This window comes from Elephantulus edwardii, unplaced genomic scaffold (assembly GCF_000299155.1).
Source record: "Elephantulus edwardii isolate Elephantulus edwardi_28Jun2011 unplaced genomic scaffold, EleEdw1.0 scaffold00233, whole genome shotgun sequence".
Classification (NCBI taxonomy): domain Eukaryota; kingdom Metazoa; phylum Chordata; class Mammalia; order Macroscelidea; family Macroscelididae; genus Elephantulus; species Elephantulus edwardii.
In genome coordinates this window covers 597498-619819 of record NW_006399983.1, presented here as the reverse complement: position 1 = coordinate 619819, position 22322 = coordinate 597498, and the positions used below count along the sequence as shown (strand labels likewise).

At 43.7% G+C, this 22322-nt stretch overlaps 1 protein-coding gene across 1 annotated transcript in view; it reads left to right on the top strand.

Annotated features, from left to right (window-relative positions):
• Nucleotides 1–12318: 12318 nt before the first annotated feature.
• FBXW10 (F-box and WD repeat domain containing 10) overlaps nucleotides 12319–22322 on the top strand; it is a 101310-nt gene continuing 91306 nt past the window's right edge. Inside the window, exons 1-2 of the mRNA XM_006898572.1 lie at nucleotides 12319–12867; nucleotides 19992–20087. Of these exons, the coding sequence (XP_006898634.1) occupies nucleotides 12352–12867; nucleotides 19992–20087 (612 nt within the window). The 5' untranslated portion in view covers nucleotides 12319–12351. The remainder of the gene's footprint in view (nucleotides 12868–19991; nucleotides 20088–22322) is intronic.

The window sequence follows — 22322 nt, the reverse complement described above, 5'->3', positions numbered from 1 at the left end:
AGGTTGTTGATGAGTCTTCCTTTGATCCTTATTCTTTATAGTCCAGCTTCTCAAGTTATTTACTTACTGTACATATTGAATAGACATGGAGAAAGGATACAACCATGATGTACACCTTTTCTTTTTCTTTCTTTTTTTTTTTAAATTTTTTATTATTTTGTGTGCGTGTACCGTCAAATCAGATCTGACTGGTACAGGAGGATATTGCGCCTCCTTCTCCGGCAGAGCATCTGGTGGATTCGAACCGTGTTCCTCTGGGATTGCAGTGCAGCTTCTTGCCACTAGGCCACCAGAGCTCCCCTGATGTACACCTTTTCTGATTTTATACCATGCAGTGTGCCCTTGCTCTGTTTGGACAACAGTTTTTGGTCTAGGTATAGATTTCATATGAGCTTAATTAAGTGTTCTGGAATTCCCATTCTTCTCAATGTTAGCAATAGTTTGATATGATACACAGTCAAATGCCTTTGCATAGCAAATAAAACACAAATAGACATTCTTCTGGTATTCTTTGCTTTCAGCCAGGATTTATCTGACACAAACTATGATTATCATGGTGCCATGGCTTCTTCTAAACTCAGCTTGAATGTCTTGTTCTTTATCAATGTACTGCTTTAACCATTTTTGGGCAGATCTTCAGAACTATTTTGTTTGCACGTGATACTAATGATATTGTTTGATAACAGTTGATGACTGATAACAGTTCAGTAACTTAGAATATGTTGTTGTGGTTGTTGTTGATTGTCATCAAGTAGAGCATGACTCATAGCGACCCTATGAACAAAAGGCCTGAAACCTTTCTATGACTATCATAATTTATCAAAGTTCATAGAGTTTCCAGAAGCATTTTGTTTAGGAAGTGGATGCCCCTCCTGCACTGGTGGCTTAATGGCAATGAGCTGAACTGCAATCCCAAAGGAATGCGGTTTGAGTCTACCAGCTGCTCCGCAGAAGGAGGGGCAGTTTCCTACTGTGTGATTAACTGCCTTTGAAAACCCACCAGAAGGTTAGCTATGGGTTAGTTCCGACCCTACAGTACACAACAACTTGGAATATACCCTGAGAAAATTAGAACTGAAGCACAAATGGATATTTGTACACCAGTGTTTATAACAGTGTTACATATCACCACAAGAACATGGAAATGGCCCAAATGTCCAATCATAAGAGAATCATTTGAGAAATTATGGTATATTCACACGATGGAATACTACACAGCATGCAGGTTCAATGATTGTGAAAATCATTATCTAACCTGGGAGGGAATGGAGAGCTTTATACTAAATGAACTAAGCCAGTTTCATAAAGACAAATACTGTATAAGACCATTATTGTAGAAATAGATAACTTTTTTATTTGGTTTTTTAAATGTAATTTAATTTTATTTTATTTTAGTGTGTGTGTGTGTGTGTGTGTGTGTACCATAAAATCAGATCTGACTGTTACAGGAGGAGATTGCCCCTCCTTCTCCAACAGAGCATCTGGTGGATTCAAACCATGCACCTCTGAGAAAAAGATAACTTTTAAGACGTTTTTGGGGGAAGATCCAAATGGGATAGGGTAGGAGCAGAGGGGTGAGGATGGGCAAGGTGATAATCATAGGGTTACACAATTTGATGAGTAGAGGGGAGGGGTGGGTAAAGGAAATGGGAACGATCTGATGTGCAAAACAATGTATATGAACTTCATAAGTAAACCAATATAAAATGAACATTTTATTTAAAAAACCCCGAACAGTTCAAGAACTATTTTCAGTCACTTGGCCTAGCCAGCTGTAAGAGATCCATATTTGTTTCCATTCCCAAGAAAGGTGATCCAACAGAATGTGGAATGGAGATGGGCAGGTGCCAATATGAAAAAACTGGCAGAGTCACAACTCCTGGCTAAAGGCTTTCGGAGTGAACCGAATTTGGAAAACTGTCTACCTTAGGAGAAGAAAGAACATCGCTTACATTTTTAAAAGATTAGCATATGTGAATTATTTTTACTGTCTGGAGAATAACCCAAAAAGATAAGTAGGCCTTACTTGGTTTTGTTATTATACTGTTGTTCATAGAGTCATAATAGAAGTTGATAGAAATATTCTATTATGCACAATTTGGCAAATGTGCTAACTTGGTGCTGGGTAAGATGTGCCATTGTGTATGGAGTTGAGTAGGAGTCATTGGAGGGTATGGTCAAATTCCTGGACTCTGTTTTCAAAGCATCTCAGACTCCTTCTGGTAGGTTCCTGGTTGGTATAGGTATAGCTGCCTTTCAGGCTGTGTAAACTTGGATGACCAAAGGCATGTCTAAACAAACAAAGGAAAACAAAAGGATAAACAAGGAAATGAGAATAATCAGGGGGTAGAACTTGAATGGCCTAGGGAGGAAGTGAACCCAGTGTACTTCCTTACTTAGCAACTTTCCTAAACTCAAGTCTGTAGCTAAGGATGCAGTTCAGTTGAAGGTGATTTGAGACAACTAGCGTCCTTTATCCACCAGCGGCTGTCCTTGAGGTATCTTGCCAGGAGCTAGGCAAAAAGGTATTGAACGAGACAAACCCTGCCTCTTCTCTTGTGAAGCTCTCAGCCTTGTTTTTTGAACCAGTAATTGTGTCCTACATCTACGGGAAGGAAGAGTGTGTTGTGCGTAGAGGTCTGAGTGGCTGCCCCTGTTTGTGAAGATCGGCCATGACTCCCACATGGAGATACAGGAGATTGGGAGCAATTATAGGAATTTTCATCTGAGACTAGATCCTTGGAGCTCTTTACATCTTCATTTTGTTCTTTTGTGGTTGTGGTTTTTGTTTGGTGCAGTCAAGTTCGTTATGACACTTAGCAACCCTGTGAAAAACAGATCTGAACCGGGCCCTAGCCTGCTCCATCCTCACCCTCTCTGATGTGCTCCAGCCTGTTGTTAAAGTCTCTGTGTCAATGTATCTTGTTGAGGGTCTTCTTCTCTTTCTCTGACCTTCCACATTTCCCAGCGTGACATTTTATCCAAGGACTGCCCTCTCCTGACAACATGGCCCAAGTACCTGAGAGGAAGCTTGCTGTCCTTGCCACTAGGGAGCACCATAGCTGCACCTCTTCTAAGGCAAATGTTTGATTTTTTTTGTAGTCCGTGGGATTTTCATTATTCTCCTCCAACACCATCATTAAAAGGCATCAAGTTTTCTTCTGTCATCGTAATTCATTACTCAACTTTTGGATGAAGAAGACATAATTTAAGACTAGAGCATGAATCAGGTGCACCTTAGTATTTAAGTGAACATCATTGCTCTTTAGCACTTTGGAGAAGTCCTTGACAGCAGATTTTCCAAAAGCTGTGTAAGAACAAATACGACTTGGAGAAAGTGTAACCAGGGTGCTCCTTAGAGGCAAGGGAGGTGAAATGTCATCTCACATACTTTGGGCATGTTGTTAGGAAGGGTAGTTCTTGGATAAAGACTTCATGCTTGGAAAAGTGGTTGTTGTTGTTACGTGCTGTCCAGTTGACAATGAATCATAAGGTCTAGAAACAACGGCTCTGAACTTTGCCCTGTCCTATGCCAACCTTGCCATCTCTGACATACTTGAGCCAATAGTTACAGTCACTGTGTCGGTCCATCTTGTCTCAGCAGTGGGCTTGAGTGTGTCAGAGATTGTGAGGATGGCAGAGAATAGGACAGAGTTCCAATCTGTTGTTCATAGGGTGGCAATGAGTCATACTCTAACTGCAAAGTCAGTCAGCTCCCACCACCACCACCACCACCACCACCACCACCACCTCCGATGATGTTAATAAAGTAGGATCACAAGCAGATCTATAAAGATTTATTAGCCTTATCTGGTTAAGGGTAGATGCCTGCAAAGTATTTACGTTTAGAGACCTTTTGGTCAGATGCATATCTTTCTGGCAGTGTGATCTGTAGGGAGTTGCACTGCTAACCCCAAAGTAGCACCTTTCTAGTGTTTTGAATACACCAGAGAAGATAGGTAAGCTCCTTCTGTGTGATTTACATCCTCCAAAAACCTTCTAGAGGGCCAGCTCTGAGTTGGCTCTGACTCAACGACAATCCCTTTGAGTTTGGCTTGATATCTGCCTAATGGTACAGACTTGAACGTGCTGTACTTGCTGACTTTGGGCTCCTCAGTATTCAAGGGCAGCAAGTTGACCTTGGATGTGCTAGCCTTTGAAGCCAGCAGCCAGTGGTTTCAATAGCTAGCTGTATGCAACCTTGCTCCCAGTAATGACTTTTAGATATGTCATTCTCTGAAGCTGGTAGCCTCTAAGACCCTGAGACCCTGCCTCCCCAGATTCATCTGTTTTGAGGTCTCCATACAGATCTGGACCTGGGACTTGTCTCTACAAGCACATGAGCCATTTCCTTGAAAATGTTCTCTCTCTTTAGATAGATAGATAGATAGATAGATAGATAGATAGATAGATAGACAGATAGATAGATAGAGGCTGTTCCTTGAAGGCAAGGATTCTGAAGTTCCATCTAACATATTTTGGGCATGTTTCAAGGAGGGACCAGCCCTTGGAGACGGACATTAACTTGGGAGGGTGGAAGGACAGCACAGGAGAGGAAGACCCTGGATAAAATGGATTTACACAGTGACTGGGGTAATGGGAGTAGGTGTATCAGACACAATGGTATAGGCTCAGGATAGAGCAGGGTTCAGAGCTGTTGTACATAGGGTTGCTATGAGTCACAGGCAACTTGATGGTATATAGCAACAACAACAACAACATATATAGATCTTAGAGAGCTCTGGTGGCCTAGTGGCAAGAAACTGTCATGCAACCCTAAAGGCACACAATCAAATCCACCAGCTCCTCCTTGGAAGAAAGATGGCAGTCTCCTTCCATGTGATTAACTGCCTCTGAAAACTGGTTGAAGGGTCAGTTCTGACTTGAGCTCCCTTGATAATATACAACAACAACAAAGTATAGATTATCTATGTATCTCAATCTTTGGTTTTATTTTTGTGGAGAACCCTGCCTAAGGAACCTCGTTTCATTTGAGTAAAGCACCTGAATATTTTCATTTGCTGTCATTGTGGTCAACCTGTAAACAGCAGAACCCTTTATTGGGTTTGGCTGTCAAAGCAAGACTGCTCAGTGCTGAGAGTGATGAACGACAGTGAGGCCTTTGGATGATACTTCTCCTTGATGGAGTGGCTGATTGAAACTCTCCCTCAAAGCCCCAGCTCTTTACTGTGGCACAGGAACAGGAAATGGACGAGTTAGAAATATTTCATGTGCCAGAATTTGAGGCTGCAAAGCAAACAAGGCAAAACCACACAGAGGCATTGGATGGAGTGTTTTATTCAAGTAGAGAAGAGACAGAGCATGGTCAGTTCAGTCGTGGATGTTGGTCTCCCGTGAGCAGCCATTTCCCTCCTGTGACTGCCAGAGCGCAGATAGGCATTGACGAGGGCACACATCCTGTGCTGCACATGAGACACTCCATTCACTCCCCACTGGGAACAGATATGGGAGTGGGATTGGCCAGGTGCCATATGGTGCTTTTGTAGCTTGGGTCAGACTTTTTTTTTTTGGTGAGAAAAATTTGTATTTAGAATTAGCCAGCTGGACTCAGTTGAGATGATCCCAATTTTGTCGGCAACATCCAAAGCATCATAGTCAGGAGCAAGTCGAACATAGGCCTTCTTCTCTCCATCAGGCCTAATTAAGGTCTTGACCTTGGCCACATTGATGTCACAGAGCTTCCTTTACAGCTTGTTTGATTTGGTGCTTGTTGGCCTTGACATCCAAATTGAACACAAGTGTGCTGTTATCTTCTGTCTTCTTCATGGCTGACTCAGTGGTCAGGGGAAACTTGATGATGGCATTGTTGTCAAGCTTATTTCTACTGGGGGTGCTCCCCCAGGGGTATTTGGGCTGCCTTCGGAGTCTCAGTGTCTTAGGCTGCCAGAAGGTCGGTGACGTGCAGAAAATCTTTGTTTTTGTGCCTATGGATGCCGTTCAGGAATGCTTTCTTGGCCTTTAACGCCTTTGGCTTCAATTTTGGAAAGAGCAGGGGCTTTCTTCTTCACTTTTGGTTCTATCTTCATAAAAAGGAAAAAAAAATTTTATGACACATTTTTTAGTTCCATGGCTAAGAAAAAGCTGTAAAACTAAAGTAAGATGTCTTAAATATCTTTAAGAAAGGAGATTCCTCATCTTTCTCTCACAGAGCAACTAGTGGATTTGAACCGCCAATCTTTCAGTTAGTAGTCCCACACATTACATGCTATGCTAGCAGGACTCCTTACATATAACTTTACACGTAACCTGGTAACATGTAACTCCTTACATGGAGTATATAACTACATTGAACCTTCATTTTCTGGTGCTGAAGTAATAAAGAAGTAGGTTTTAGGATGATGAATGGGCTACAGCCTCTGGAACCAGTGCTGGGGCCTAGCAATATGGCCCTGAAGCTCTCCTTAGGGTTGTTGATGGTGGTAGTAGGGAGTCTTGGACATTGTTATGGTTCCTAGAGGGATGAGAGCAGAGTTCCACAGGGGACAATATCCCAACATGACCACTTACTCGATGATTTCAAGTAAAAACCAATTCATAGTTGACCCTCCATTTGGTTTCTGAGGTTGCAAAGTGCACAAAAGAAGATTGCCCATTTTTCTCCTGTAGAGCTGCAGTTGGATTTCAACCTCAAGAGAGGTGCTGCAGCACAGTTTCCTACCAATAATGCCACTAGAGCTCCCCCGACAGACTAAACCACCCTAGATATGACTGTTAGACAAGCCTGATCTCAAGGATTGCTTTAAAAATACTAAAGAAAAAAAAATAAAAATACTAAAGAACAATGATGTCAGTTTGAAGATTAAGGTGCGCCTGATCCAGGCCATGGTCTTTTAATCACTTACTCTGCATCCAAGAGCTGGACAATGAAAAAGGATGACAAGAGACAAATTGATGCCTTTGAGTCGTGGGATTGAAGAAGAGTATTGAATATCCCGCGGACTATGAAAAAAAAAAATGAACCAGAAAAGGCGCAGCCAGAGTGCTCCTTGGAGACAAGGATGGCAAAGCTTTGTCTCTCAAACTTGGATCTATGGCTGGAAGCTATTCCTTGGAAAAGGATATGCTTGGAAGGATGGAGGGTTGGTGAAAGAGAGGAAGACCTCCATCAAGATGAATAGACATGGTGATTTGCAGCAATGGGCTTAAGTGTATCAGAGATGGTGAGGATGGTACTGGATAGCACAAGGTTCAGATCTGTTGTTCATAGGATTGCTATGAGTTGTACTAAACTCAACAACACCTAACAACAACAACAACAGCTAAGGATTGTCCTACACTGAATTATTTCAGCATGTAGCATGTGAAAAGGAACCAATGGTACTGACAAGTAGTCCAAGCTGGGCTGAAAGAATTAGCAAAAAATAAGGTCCTGGGAATTGATGGAATACTAATTGTGGTATTTCAATAGATGCAGCCCTGGACATGCTCACTAGCCTGTGCCAAGAAATTTGGAAAATGGCTACTCAGCCAACTTACTGGAAGAATGAATATTTATTTCCATCCCCCCTCCCCAAAGTGATCCAACAGAACTTCCATGTTTATAGAAATTATACCATTAATATAATATGCAAGTAAAATCATACTAAAGATTATTTTTTAAATGCTGAAACAGTACATCAATAGGGAATTGCTAGAATTTCAAGCTGAACTTATAAGAGGCTGTTCTATAAGGGATATTACTGTGATGTCAGATGGATCTTAGAAAAAAGAAAAGAATACCAGAAAGATGTTTACTTCTGTTTTATTGACTCAGCAAAGGCATTTAACTGTTCAAATAATAACAAATTATGACTAACATTGAGAAGAATGGGAATCTCAGAGCACTTAATTGTACTCACACAAAACTTTGGTTGGTTTGACAACCAAGAAGTAATTGTTAGAATAGAACAAGAGAACACTACATGATTCAAAATCAGAGACTGTGCCTCAGAGTTGTTGTTTCCCCCCCCCCCACCTATTCAATCTATATACAGAGCAAATCATCCCAGAAACCGGAAGAATGAAACTATGAAGAAGAATGTGGCATTAAGATTAGAGGAAGACTCATCAACAACCTGCATTATGCAGATGACACATCTTGCAAGAGGACTTAGTGAAGATCATCAAAGACTACAGCCTTCAATTTGGATTGCATCTCAACACTAAGAAAACAAAAGCCTTCATCCTTGGGCCAAAAGGCAACATCGTGATGGATGGAGAAAAGATTAAAGTTGTAAGGACTTTGCTAAAGAGCAAAAATATTAAAGACTAAGGTGCACCTGATCCAAGCCATGGTTTTTCAATTACTTCTTATGCATCTGAGTTGGAGAATGAATAAGAATGACAGGAGAATTGATGCCTTTGAATGGTGGTGTTGGTGAAGAGGCTTGCCAACAGAACAAACACATCTGTCTTGGAGAAAATGCAACCAGGGTGCACCTTAGTGGGAGGCATGGTGAAGCTTTGTCTCATATACTTTGGGCATGTTGTTAGGAGGTGCCAGTTCTTTGAAAGTTCTTTGAAAAAGATATCATATTAGGAAGGGTCAGAGAAAGAGAGGAAGATCCTCCACGCAATCGATTTGTACAGTGTCTAACAATGGTCTGGAGCCTATCAGAGACAGTGGGGATGGTGCCGGAAGGGTAAGCTTCAGATCTATTGTTCATAGGGTCACTATGAGTAGTAGTCCACTCAATGGCACCTAATAACGACAACAACCACCTGGGCATACTGCCCTTTCCCAATTAGCTCACACATGAACTTTGTTCCTTCTTCAGCACAAGTCACACATGAGCCCAACCATAAATTTACTTACCATTTATTTTCTATTCTGTGTATGGAGAAACAAAAGTGAAAAGAGAGCAAATTATTTGGCCAGGCCAGGCTGAGACCAATGTTTCGACTTTCAGGTTTCTACTCCATTGTTCTGTCCTTTAGTCAAGGGTCCAGCAGAGATATTGGTGCTCAAAGGGATCAGTATTGGAGATGCTGCCCTGGCCCCCAAACAAATGAAAAGTAGGGTGGAAACAAGATAAGGAAAAGCATGACATCAGGAGAAAAAAAGGAGGGCCCATAAGAAAGCCCCACAGGCCCAACACCTAATGTGCCCTTGAAGCTACCTTGCCAAGAGGCTGGGCAAACACCTTCACTTTCTCCACCCTGGGAAGATCAAAGGCCCCCGTGGTATGCAGGTGAACCAGTTCAGTTTCCAGCACTAGGTCGTCAGTGTAAAAGAGAAGCACAGGAAAATAAACCAGCTCAGAAACATGGGAACCACTGGGGAGAACTCCAGAAAAGAGCCTGCTGCGGGTAGAAACCAGTTTCTTGCCCTCCTGACCACAAGAGACAAAAAAGCACCGAGATTTAAAGACAAAGACATCTCTTTGTTGGCGTCTTCAGTAGTGGAGAAGGGTAGTCAGGTACAGGGCAATGGGGAATCTTTTTATAGCTGGAGTGAGACTACAATTCCTTTTTTATTTTTAATTTTTTAAATTTTAATGAAAGTTTACAGAGACTTAGGATTTCCAGTCATTCATTGTTGCACTTTTCTCCCTGCCCACTCCTTCCCACTCTTCTCCTTGAAAAAAAAAGAAAAAGAAAAACTCAATGTTATGCAATCCCCTCCCCCAAGTTCACTCCACTATGCAGCCTTCACTCTGGACTTCTGTAATGACAAGAATACCCATTCATATGTCCCTTTTAAACAGTTCTCGCCTTCATCTGTTTCAATGCAATATAAGTCATTCCTCCCCTCCTTTTCTGAGAGAGCAATTCTTATAGGGAAGTAGTATGCATGTTCTATGTAGAGGGCTGTAATTTCAAGGAATGTATTGTGGTAATATATGTCTGACAAAACACTTGCCGTTTTAACCATTTTGAAGTGTACAGTTCAGTGACGTTGATTACATTCACCATGCTGTGCCAGCTTCCACCACGGCTTTGCATTGTCCCAAAGAGCAATGCTGTTTCTCTTTAGCTTTAACTCCTACCAGCCACCTCCTGCCCATCTTGGTTGTAACTAATAAACTTTGGTTATTATGTGCTTGCTTGATATTGTTGTTGTTATGTGCCATCGAGTTGCCTGCGACTCATAGTGACCCTATGCACAACAGCCCTAAACCCAGCTCTATCGTGTGCCAATCTTATTGTCTCTGACACACCTAACCCCATAACCCCAGTCTTGGAATCAATCTACCTCATGGATATTTTATATAAATGGTGTTGTTGTTATGTGCCATCGAGTCGCTTGCAACTCATAGTGGCCCTATGAACAATAACTCTGAAGCCTGCTCTATCCTGTGCCAACTTTACTGTCTCTGGCACACCTATTCTCATTTCCCCAGTCATTGAATCAATCCATCTCATCCATGGTCTCTCTCTCTTTCTCTGTCCCTCCACCCTTTCAAGCATGATGCATGATGTCCCTCTCCATGGACTGGTCCCTCCTGACAACATGCCCAAATATTTGTTCTTTTGTGTCTGATTTATTTCACTCAGCAGCCTCTTCCAAGGTTCATACATGTTGTAGCACATGTCAGAATTCCATTTCTCTGTATAGCAAAGTGATATTTATTGTATGTACACACCATGTGTTGTCTACCCATTCATTTGTTGATAAAAGAGTGGAGTTGTTTTTTACCTTTCCGCTATATAGTCAATATTGCTGCATACTGGTGTATGAAACAGAGGTTTCCAGTCTTCCGTGCCTTCTAGGACTCTCTGGCGGCCTAGTCGAAGTCAGTTCTTTTCTGAGAGTGTGAATTCACCCAGGAGCTCCTTGGAAGAAGGATGGGCAGTCTTTTCCTGTGTGATTTATAGCCCTGCTAACCCAGTGGAGGGTCAGCTAGGAGTTGATTTCAATTTGATAGCAATGACGTCTATTTTGGTTTTTTTTTCTTCTTCTATGCCTTCTACCTCTGAATAGCCTGTGCATTTCTGAAGTTCCCTGGTGAGTGACAAGCAGAATCTCTGTGTTTATTTGCATTAATCCAGATGATGCAGATCCCACCTCAGGTGTACAGAATCACTGAGAATGCAACAGTGGAACTACCTCCACCCTTGAGCCCTACCTAGGGTTAGCTGAACCCCCTTTTCCTGACCCTGTGCCTTCCTATTCCGTTACTGTTGTTACTGTCTGGTGGACTACATCTCATAGTGACCTTGTTCACAGCAGATTCAAACCTTGCCTTATCCTGTGCCCTCTTCGCTCTCTCCGATATTCTTGAACTCATTGTTACAGTCACGGTGTAAGTCCATCTTGTTGAGGGTCTTCTTCACTTTTGCTCTCTACCTTTCCTTGCATGGTGTCTTTTCCCAAGGACTAGCCCCTCCCAACAACATGCTCGAAGTATGTGAGACTAAGTTTCACCATCCTTGCTGCTAAGGGACACCCTGGTTGCACTTCCACCATTAGTTATTCAAAACAGAGGCCAAATCTATATGTAAAGTGAGAAGGAACCCTGGGGGTGGGGGGAACTGTGGAACTCCTTCCTGATGCATGAGTTGGGCCCAGGTACTCTGAAATAACCCTGAGTTCTTTGGTGCTCATCTGTCAAATGCTAAGACTACCACATAGCCCCACTCAGTAGCCATGCCCAGGAACCTCTTCCTTTGAGAGAGCTAAATACTTCACATTTTATTAAGTGGACAAAGGGACTGTTTCTTGATGACAGTGTCAAGTACTCTCTTGGAACCACAGGGCAGGATGGAAAAGGAAGACCTGGAGGGAGCTCCTTGTATGAGGCGATAAGGTTCTTCCTCCACTTATTGACCTCTACTGCGTACCCACCTGTGTGTAGCCTGTTTCCTAGGGTGTGTAAGGCAAGTGACATGGACAAACTCAAGTGTCCTTTCCCTAGTGATCTCACAGTCACCCTGTGAGGTGGGAAGGGGGTCAATGGCACACCTTTGCCTCAGATCTTTTACATTTTGGTTCCCTTTTAAAAAGAAAAACATTTTGCTTGCAAAGCCCTGGAAAGTAAACCAGGCTCACAAAGGAGTTCAGGAATCTCCACTCCCTTCCCGTACCTCGAAGGAAACACCTTGTCTTCAGCAGATCCTGGGGGCTGGGAAGGAGTCACTGAAGAAGCTTCAGGGCTGGGCCCCAGGAGGGGATGGAACCTGTGAGGAGTGTCTCTGAGCTGGCCTTCTCCAGAGGCCAGCCATTGAACTGCCTGTGTCACCACAGCTGGCTGTTGGCCTGAGGCAAAGTAATGAGTAACTGAGCTCCCTCCAGAGGGCGGAAACAGTTAAAGGCTGCAGTCTGCTAGGCGTGGCTCTGCTGTCTGGCTCTGACTGCATAGTTTCTGAGCTGAAGGGGCAGAGGACCGAGGGCTGAGGCAGAGCCACCTGATGGCTGAGTTTGATTTGATGGCTCCAGGGCCACTGCCCGGGGTCGTGGGTCACACCCTGACCCCTCTCAGCTCAGACTTTGGGTCAGCCCGTCCAGCCGAAGAGGAGTGGAAGTCTCTGGGGGCTGTGGAAGGGCAGACTGAGGGACAGGACCTTGGTACTGCAGAGCTGGAGACGCCAGGTGGTAAAGACGAGGACGAGGGGGAAGGCCAGGAGGAGATCCTGTGTGACTTCTGCCTGGGGGCCAGCAGGGTGGCGGCGGTGAAGTCCTGCCTGACGTGTATGGTGAATTACTGCGAGGAGCACCTGCGGCCGCACCAGGAGAACAGCAAGCTGCACAGCCACCAGCTGACCGAGCCCATGCGGGACCTGGACCAGCGCATCTGCCCTGCCCACCACCGCACTCTGGTGGCCTTCTGCCACTCCGACCAGCAGTGCATCTGTGAGGAGTGCAGCCAGAATGAGCACAAGGACCACGCTGCTGTCTCCCTGGATGCAGCGCGCAGGGACAAGGAGGTGAGTGCTGGGAGAGGAGGGCTGGGGAGAGGGTGCCCAGGGAGCAGCTGGGGGCCTTTGTGGCAGCTCCAGGGGCCGCTCGCTTCACTCCAGTGTCCTGCTATACTTCAAGAGTGCTTGGCTTTAGTCCGGTAAAGCAAATATCTCTTGCTTTTGGCTCCAGAACTTGTCTCAAGTAGATCACGCTGTTGCCATCTGTCACCTTGTCCCTGATAGTTCCGTGTCTTGCTTCTCATGTTGCTAGTTTCCTGTTCTCACGCGGCTTGATGTGGGTGTTCAAGTCCAAACAACATCTGCATAGTATTTCCGTAGACAGCTCATGAAGGGAGAATTTTGGCAGAAATTCACAATTCAAGAGTTCAACCTTTCCCTCAATTTCGTGTTTTCTCTTTAGCCAAGTAAGAGATCCATATAAAGTGCCATTCCAGAGATACTGATCTGAAACATAGAGCTTGGAAAGTGCTAAGGTGATACTGTGCTTGAAACATAGATCCAATCATAATCCGAGTGTGTGGCTTACCTGGGTGTTTTTCACTCGATGGAGGACTCAGGCTGGGTGGTGAAGCATCTTTTTAATGGCCTGTAACTTGAATCCCATCAGATAAGGAAACTCTTCACAAAAGACTGACTTTTTCTTTGCCCTGAAGCTCAGAACCCAGTGAAGTTCCTGGAAATTTCATTTAACTACCACAAGCATTTTGTTCTCCTCTTTTTAACTTTCTTTCTGTGCTGTTTTGCCAGCTGGAAAGCATTGATTCTCATAGTTGGCTTTCTGTGAGCGCACTTTCCCCGTTACCCCCCCCCCGCCCCCGCCCCAAGTAAGGAAGCATCGTTGATTTTTGTCTCACATTCCTCAGGTTTATACTCACTCAGCTCACTGTTTGCTCTGACCTCAACCAGAAGATCCACAGTGACTTCTTTTCCTGAGAGTCCTGGGCACCAGAAAAGGGGGCATCTGCAAAGGAAAGGTCTTTTGGATGGCTTTCTCTCTCGTGCCCATCCTTGGAGATCTATTTGTCTATCCAGTGTTACAAGGAACTATTCTGGAAAGTTATAGATTCCAGATGCCAGTGAGTCACTGTTTCCAGTTCATGAAATAATTTGCCAACTGTTTCCAGGATCTGTGAAAATCCTGTCAGTAAAGCAGGTCCTGGCCTTCCTTTATTTCCCCAACTACAGAGGAATCAAAGGGCCAAACTTCCAGAGAATTGGTGAAAGCGGTATTTATTGAAAATTGCGATGTACTAGAAGTTCCTGGAATGGCACAGTTTGCTTTCAGCTCCTAACAGAAAGGTTGGTAGTTTGAACTCACCCAGTGGTGCCAGGGAGGAAAACTCTGGAAATTAGCGTCTGTAAAAGTGACAGACCATAAAACCCTATGGCACAGTTCTACCGTGACTGGGGTTGCCCATGTTGGAATTGACTTCATGGGATGGGTTGGGTTTGGCTTTATGATGTGCTAAATGCTTTTTATGTGAATTTTCTCCTGAAATCTTTATAGAGCTCTAGGAGGTGGGAGCTTTTATTAGATCTGCCATATTTGTCCATGGTCAGACTATCAACTAAGCCACTGAGTAAAGAATGAACACTTACGGAAAGCCATCCTACCAGAGGACCCCAAAATCACAATGTTGTAACCAGCTTTCTTTTGTGACACTGTCAATCTGCCACATTTATGCCAGAGATGTGTCCTACTTCTTTTCTTGGGGGTTATTTTTGGTAAAAACAAAACAACCCCAAACATCCCCTACCCCAGATACAAGTTAAAGGCTATCTCCACCAAAGAGTGCAGTAAGTTATACCACGAAATGGTCTCCTTCTAATTCCAGATCTTCACACCCCTCTTCCCCAGAGGCAGAATACTATATATATTTGTTTGTTTTCATTAAAAAAAATCTTATGTCTGTAATAGCACATATAAGTATAAATTTTAAACACAACACACCTGATGTTTTAGAGACTTGAAGTAATTCTGACTCTGGGTAGCAATTATTTGCTCAGATCCATGTCCAGAATCCCAAATTCTGATATCCTAGAAGAGAGATGTGTAAAATCATATAATGATGGCTGGACAGGTTGCTAGGACTGAATGGCAATCATGGGTATTGGCTCAGGACCCCAGATTTTTGGGGCCAATTCACAGACTTCTGCTCTCTGGTCATCATAGAGAGCTCATGTCCTTTTTTCTGAGTCCTTGTTTTCAGCTCAGAAAATAGGCTTACTTTTAAGTGTAGATCCCCTCTGGATAATGCCTCCAAATCTCAGGTGCCAAAAGATTGCAAAAAGCCTCATAACAGGAGATATAGTACCTTGGTGGTACTTCACCAACATTATTCTGAAAATGTTATCACCTGTAATCGGTAACCAGGGCTGCCTTCAGCCAGCCTGAGCTTGCTGGAGTTACTTGCAGAAGGTCGTACTGGAGGGTGCTAAAGGCTAGTTAGTCAAGCAAGCATGTTGTTTGTACATTCTGATTGCTGATGAATAAATTCCAACACATAGTGATTTTCTGTGTGTCAGTGCAGGGCTGTGCTCTGATAGGTTTTAGAAGGCTGACATATCAGCAATAGATCACTTGGCCTTTCTTCCAAGGCTCCCTTGAGTGGGCTCAAACTGCCAGCCTTCTGATTAGCAGCCAAGAAGATGAACCATTTGCTGTGAATAACCAGCATAAGCCCTGCCATCTAGAAACTCACCCCTACTCCCAACAAAGCAATGCAAATACAATGAGGATAAATATCAGGAAAGAGTCTGCCCAGAGTTCACAGAGCTATTGATGTCTTAGTTAACCAAGTGAGCCCTTTCTGAAAACTCCAGTGTTACTAGCTACAACAATGGACAAAACCATTTGTTTGGGTTTTGAGAGATGGCTAATTTTTTGGTCAATGACATGTTCCACAATCCAGCTCTTCCTCACGGAGTCTCAGCATTTCCCTCTGCCGCAGTCGCCACCGCCGCTGGATTCATGAGGCTCCTTTCCTTTCAAGAGCAGCTGCTTTGCCCTGGCGGTGGCCAGCTCCAGTCCCTTACTTGGAGTCTCAGGCTGCTTTTCCTAAATATGAGCTCTCATGTGTCTCATGTATGTTGTGTGATTAAGAATCTTTTTGTGACCTGATTTAACTGTTCGTTCTGACCCACACTTACAAAGCATTATTGAATTCTCCTTTGGTACAAGTGTTGTTATTGTTGTGTACCGTCATGTTGGAACTGACCCATAGCTCACCTTCTGACAGGTTTTCAGAAATGTTAACCACACGGAAGGAGATTACCAATCTTTCTTCCAAGGAGTGGCTCATGGACTTGAACTGCATGCTTCTGGGGTTGCACCTCAGCCAGTAGGCCGTCAGAACTTACTGGTATAAATGTTGGGCTGAGCTTTTACTCTAAATAGAAAGACAATGCAAGTGCCAGGTTATGTGGAGAGTTAAAGGGCAGGTCCTAGGCACTTACTACCTGTTCAGAAGAGGGAGAGGTCTCAAGTAGTGAGAAGCCAGGGCAGGAGCAAGAAACAGCTGAGCTGGTCCCTTTTTTAGCTCTTTGGAGTCTACAAATGCACAACATTCAAAATCAGGGGCCTTGTCTGTAGAGGGGTTGCACTGGAACCTGAAGGCAGCACCCCTCTCTCAAATCCACCAGTGGCTCTGCAGGACAAAAGTGGGCAATCTCCTTTCCCACAGCTTCCAACCCCTTCTGGGTATGCAGTCGGTTTTGACTCAATGGCAGACTTTTGAGCTTTATCGGTTCTAGAAATTCTGGACAGAATGTGACCTAGGCCAATCTCTTTGCAGAGCAGGAGTGCAAGTATCTGGAAGTAAAACGTATTCATGCCTGTTTGTGGGAAGCAGTACACCTGCATTATTTACAGCCAGGAAGCCAGATGGTGGATAATTTGAGACCTCTCAGGAAAAGTCCATTCTCAAGAAATTTTAGCCAGTGGTTTAGATTCAGTATTACTCAACCTTTCTCCATAGACCTCAAGTATTCTGAGTAAATCTTTCAACAATAGGGGGTGTGTCTTATTTGACTGTTAAAAAAGTTCTGAGAAATGGAGTCAGCACCCAGAGTCCCAGATTCGGAATGCAAACTGTCCACACGGCGGGCCTGACACTACTTGACTAGAACTGAGCTGTCTGTAGTTTCCATTTCTCTGCTACCTCCTTCTCCTGTTCTTAATTACACTTTGACACCAAGCCCTGGCCACCAAGCTTGGGCTGCAACCTTTGTCCTACAGATAGAATAGGAGCGTAATACATTCGTGTGCCTCAGCACCACAGGAAAGGAAGTGCAATGATTTGCTTCAGGAAATCCAGCAAATAACAAGCCTTCTACCCCCATTATTTGGCTCCAGCTGCATAATGGTAGTTACTACCTTGGTGAAATTGGCAGGATGCTCCAGCCTTTTTGCTACACAGATGCCTGTGCTTCTAGGACTCACATGTCTCTCATCTTTGCCATTCTACCTATGGTGGCTCGTGTGCTGCTGTGATGGCTAGAAGCTTTGTTAACAGGATTTGTGTATTGGAAAATATCTGTGATGTTCAGGTTTCAGTGGAACTGCCCTGCCAGACTTAGACAAGGAACACAAAACTGGTGAACTACTAATTTTTTAATAGAGAATCTCTGGATCACAACAGAAGGTTGTCCAAACAATTTTACTGAGTCACACTGTGAAGAAGAAATTATTGTCTGGAAGAGGACATCATGTCTGGTGAAGTCCAAGGCCAGGGAAGGTGAGGGATGAGTTGGCACAGCAGCCAGGAAGATGGGATGAAAGCAAGCTGGCCACTGTGAGGATTGCACAAGATCAAGAAGGATTTTCTTCTCTGTGTATGTGAACTTGTCGTGATTGGAGTTGATGCCTCAGCAGCTCTCCTGCTTTTGTGCTGGCCCAATCAGAAATGAGAGGTGTATATGGCTAGCATTTCGGGGAAACACTAAGGCCAGAGGCTGAGGCACCCTATCCTCTTCCAGAAACAGGACTAACTGGAAATACTAGTTTCTCACAGTGACTCCACCTCTTGTAATTGGGAGTATATTCCCTTGGGGTGACTCACTCCAAGAGGTCCCCAGTAGGCACTTAGTGGTGCTTTTCTCCTTTTATGGCAGTTGAGATATGGGGAGAAGCCTCTTCACTGAAGATTTGGGGTGTCTCCCCACAGCTTTGCATCCTACTGGGGTAGATGGCTTTAAAATGCATTTTCTGTTCGTGCTGTGAAGGGGCCATGCTGCAGGAACCCATTGCTGGGATGGGTTTGACTGTGTCTTTTATGCCTTTTAAACAAGCAGTCCATGTTTCCCTGTTGCCCTGTGCAGTGGGTCAGTGGGCAAGCCTCTAAGGTGGGTCAAGGTCCACCATTGCGCTCCGCAGGCTAGTCCTCCTCAGGTCTCAGGTCTTAGGTCTCAGATACCACTTTCAGGGATGGGTATTCACTGGAGTTGCTTGACTGCAGATCAGTGACCTAGAGCCTTCTGAACAGAGGCCTTGTGAGGTCAGTCACTTTCTAGCCACTTCTTTCCTTAAGAGACCTGAGCTTCCCTAAACTTCAGTGGGAGATGGGAGAGACATTCTATTTATGCACACTGAGTTTCAATAATGCATAATGACTCATAGTTTCTAATGTAGACAGTAGTTATTAAAAGCAGTTAAATATGATCTCACTCTCATTTTTTGCTGTCTCATGCCTGTGTGGAAGTAAGAAAATGATAGGCGTTGGCAGTTTGGAGAGGATTAAGTTTTGTGCCACATTGGCGTATGTTTTGTCAGGGAGTGCTTACTGTGTTTCAGGAAGCAGATGACGCTGGGTCATTGCAGACCTGTTGTCTCAGGCAGCCACTGGCCTAGGTTGGTGGAGAGCGGGCTGCTCGCTGTGTCACCATCAGCAGAGAACAGAGTTTGCAATGCAAGCAGCCTTGGAGGTGATAAAAAGGACAGTAGTGATAATGACAAGCCCTGATATTTCTGGGGGATTTACAATGTACCAGATTCTAAACTGAGGTCTTAACCAACACATATGATCTCATTTAATTCTTACTCAATAAAATGAACTATGTACTTTATTTCACAAGAGAAGAAATAGAAGTGTAGAGATGCTAAGTAAACTGGTTCAAACATCTCATCTTCTACTAAGTGGAAAAACTGGGATTCTTACCTGATCATCAGGCTTCAGAATCTGCCCCTCCATGCCATGACCTCCTGTGAGATCATACTGAATCAATGGTGGTGCAAACTGTTAACATGCTCAACTGTTATTTAAAAAACTGTAGGTTCAGTCCCAACCAAAGGCACCTAAGAACATAAAGCATAAGTGCTCTGCTTCTGAAAAATCATCCATGAAAAGCCCAGTGGGATAACATTTTTTTCTCTGACAAGCATGGGGCCACTGGGATTAGAATAAACTCAATGTTATGTGGTTACTGTTTGTGGTTCTAATCCATTGACTAAGTGTGTGACAGTTGGATAAGTGTCTCAATATTACCATCTGTAGAAGAGAACAAACAGGTCTGTTGTAGAGAGGGTGAAACCAAGTTGCTCTTTGGGGGCAAGGATTTCGAAACTCTGTTTCACAAACTTTGGGCATGTGGCCAGGAGGGAAAGACATCATGCTAGGAAGGGTGAAGGAACAGTGCCAGATAGGAAGACCTTGGATGAGACGGATTGACTCAGTAACTGGGGTTTAAGGGGTAGAAATGTCGGGGACAATGAAATGGACTCAAAATAGGGCAGGATTCAGAGCTATTGTACATAGGGTTGCTGTGAGTCACAGGCAACTTGATGGCACATAACAACAACAACAATAATATAGTTCTGTTAAGGATCTATGAGGCAGTCCATATGAAATGACTGAAATGATGACCAACAGAACATATGTATGCAATACATTTGAGCAGGTGCTTACTGTTCAGTCATAGGAAGGCACCTAGCAGACCTAGGTCCTCTAGGACCTAGGACCTTTGGACCTCTCTTTAGTGGGCTTGAGGCTGGCTCCAGGAAGCAGCACGATGGTTCACATTTTCTTTTTCATTGAAAAAGGGCTAGAACCCCAGTGATAGATAGGACTGTTAACCTGTGGGGAACTTCTGATAGACTGGACTCCTTTCTCAAAAATTTTCTTTCTTCTTTCTAGGCTGAACTTCGGTGCATCCAGCTGGACCTGGAGCAGAAACTCAGGTTAAATAAAGATGCCATTGACAGACTACAAGCAAACCATAAGTCTGTTTTGGTAAGGACGATCTGTGTGATGTGGTGTGGTGCAATGTGGTCAGTCTAATGCTTCTGGATCAACCATATGTGCGGGGTGATGGGGCTAGAGCTATAGGAGCCATGGCTCCTTAGAGTTCTTCAGCAAGTGAGAATGGTAGGTCAGGTCTGCTAGAGTGTGGGATAACCTCACCTGGCCGTTGCTATTATTAGGAAAACAGGTAAACTTTCAAAGGGTGATTTATTTTTTTAACAATGTGGATTGTTATCAAGACTAGTCCTACAACAACAGCATTTTTGTTTTTACATTTGAAATGCATTCTTGATGAGGGTGTGTGTGTGTGTGTGTGTGTGTGAACTATATGTGCTCTTAACATTGTCCACCATGAAAATTGTTCTAATATGAATCCCACTAATACTATACTATGAGCTCCGGTGGCCTGGTGGTAAGAAGCTTCATTCCAATGCTAAAATTCTGTGGTTCAAAGCTACCAATTGCTTCATGGGAGGATGGACACTTTCTTCCCATGCAATTTACTGTCTCTGAAAACCTGGAGAATAAACTATGAGTCAATTCTGTCTGGATGGCACACAACAACAAAAACAACAACTACCTATGCGGGGGAATTGAAGCTAAGCAGAGGTAGCAGCAGGAGAATCTAGGGTGATTGATTTCTGAGCTAAGAAAGACTCAGTACATTTACAGGTACACATTCAGTCCTTAACTTATTCAGCCATTAACATTTAGATACTTTGAAATGTTAGTAGCCTCTCCTCTTCACAGTATTTTCTTGTCATTTTTTTAGGCAAAAAACAATCACCTTTGCACATCCCATTTGCATTAAGCATATCTTCTCAGTGGAGAGACTAAGAAATAATTTGAAGCCACATTTCACAGATGCCAGCTCACCAATATTGCCAGAGCCTCGCTTAACACCAGCCTGCCACAGGAGGACCTCTGCAGGCTGTGGGTTTTGTCTTTAGGCTTATGCATGTTGTTCTCTTGGGGCCTACTAGGGACTTAAAGGTCATAATTGTGTAGATTGTTCTGTTCTCCTGAGATACCCCTCGTGTTGGTCCCCCAAGCATTAGCCTGCTTCCTGGTAGTGGTGAAGAGTTGGATGGGGAGCACCCAGGAGTCTCTCTGACTTACAGAGTGAGTCCATCTGGATCCTAAGGACACGGGGATGAAAAGGAGATGAGTTGGCTACCTACACAAAAGAGCTAGAATAGGGCAATTTGCTGTGGAGTCTGCTCAAACACTGATAACTATGAGGCAATCGGTATGAAGTCATGGAAATGACGACCAGCACAACATATACAAAGTGAAATTATTAATCTGCTGCAAGAAATATAAGTATCAACTGAACTGATGCATGTGTTTCTCTGATAGGAAAATCAGTATTAGGATCCTGAATAACAACCTCAGTTTATCAGCTGAGAGCCCTCAACTGACTCTTATTGCCATAAGTTCTTATTGAAACTGACTCATAGTTGATCCTCCAGTGGGTTTTCGGAGGCTGTAAATCTCACAGGAGATTGCGAGCTGCTAGTGGATTTGAACCACCAGGACCCAACATCTTTGGGTTAGCAGAGCGGCTCCCTATGGCCTAGGCCACCAGAGCTCCCTGGAGAGATGGCAGACCTCATTTTATTTACTCTCTCATCAGCAGATGAGGAGTCTAGTTAATGATTGGTAATAAATACTTACTCTCTAGAGACCACTCCTGACTGCTCTGTAGAGTTTTCAAATGGCATGTTTTTTGAAAGTGGCCCTCCAAGGCCTTTTCTCCTGAGACACTCACGGGTGAACTCAAACCTTCAACCAAGTGTTTGCACCTCCCAGGGACTTCTAAACCCTAGCAAGCAAATTGTTACTATGTTAGGAAATTTTTTTTCAAGGAACTCAGAATTCACATGAGAATAAGAGCTTCCTTTTGCAGAAGGAAAATACTGTCTAAACCATGTGTTTATCAAGAAGGAAAATACTGTTTACATTCTGTTTCATTCATGTACATTGGATTTTTTTTGTCGCCCTCTCCTTCCATCAACCAAATTTGTGACCCCGTGATGTCTGCTCCTTCCCACCCTCAGACTCCTTACTCCTTCCCATTCCCTCTTTGTATATCAGTACAATTCTTACTGATTATCCTTCTGGTTTTACAACAATGGTCTTAGTATTTGTCTTTAATGCGCCTGAGTTAGTTCATGCAGCATAACGTCAAGCATATTATTATTTTTTAAAATTTTTATTTAA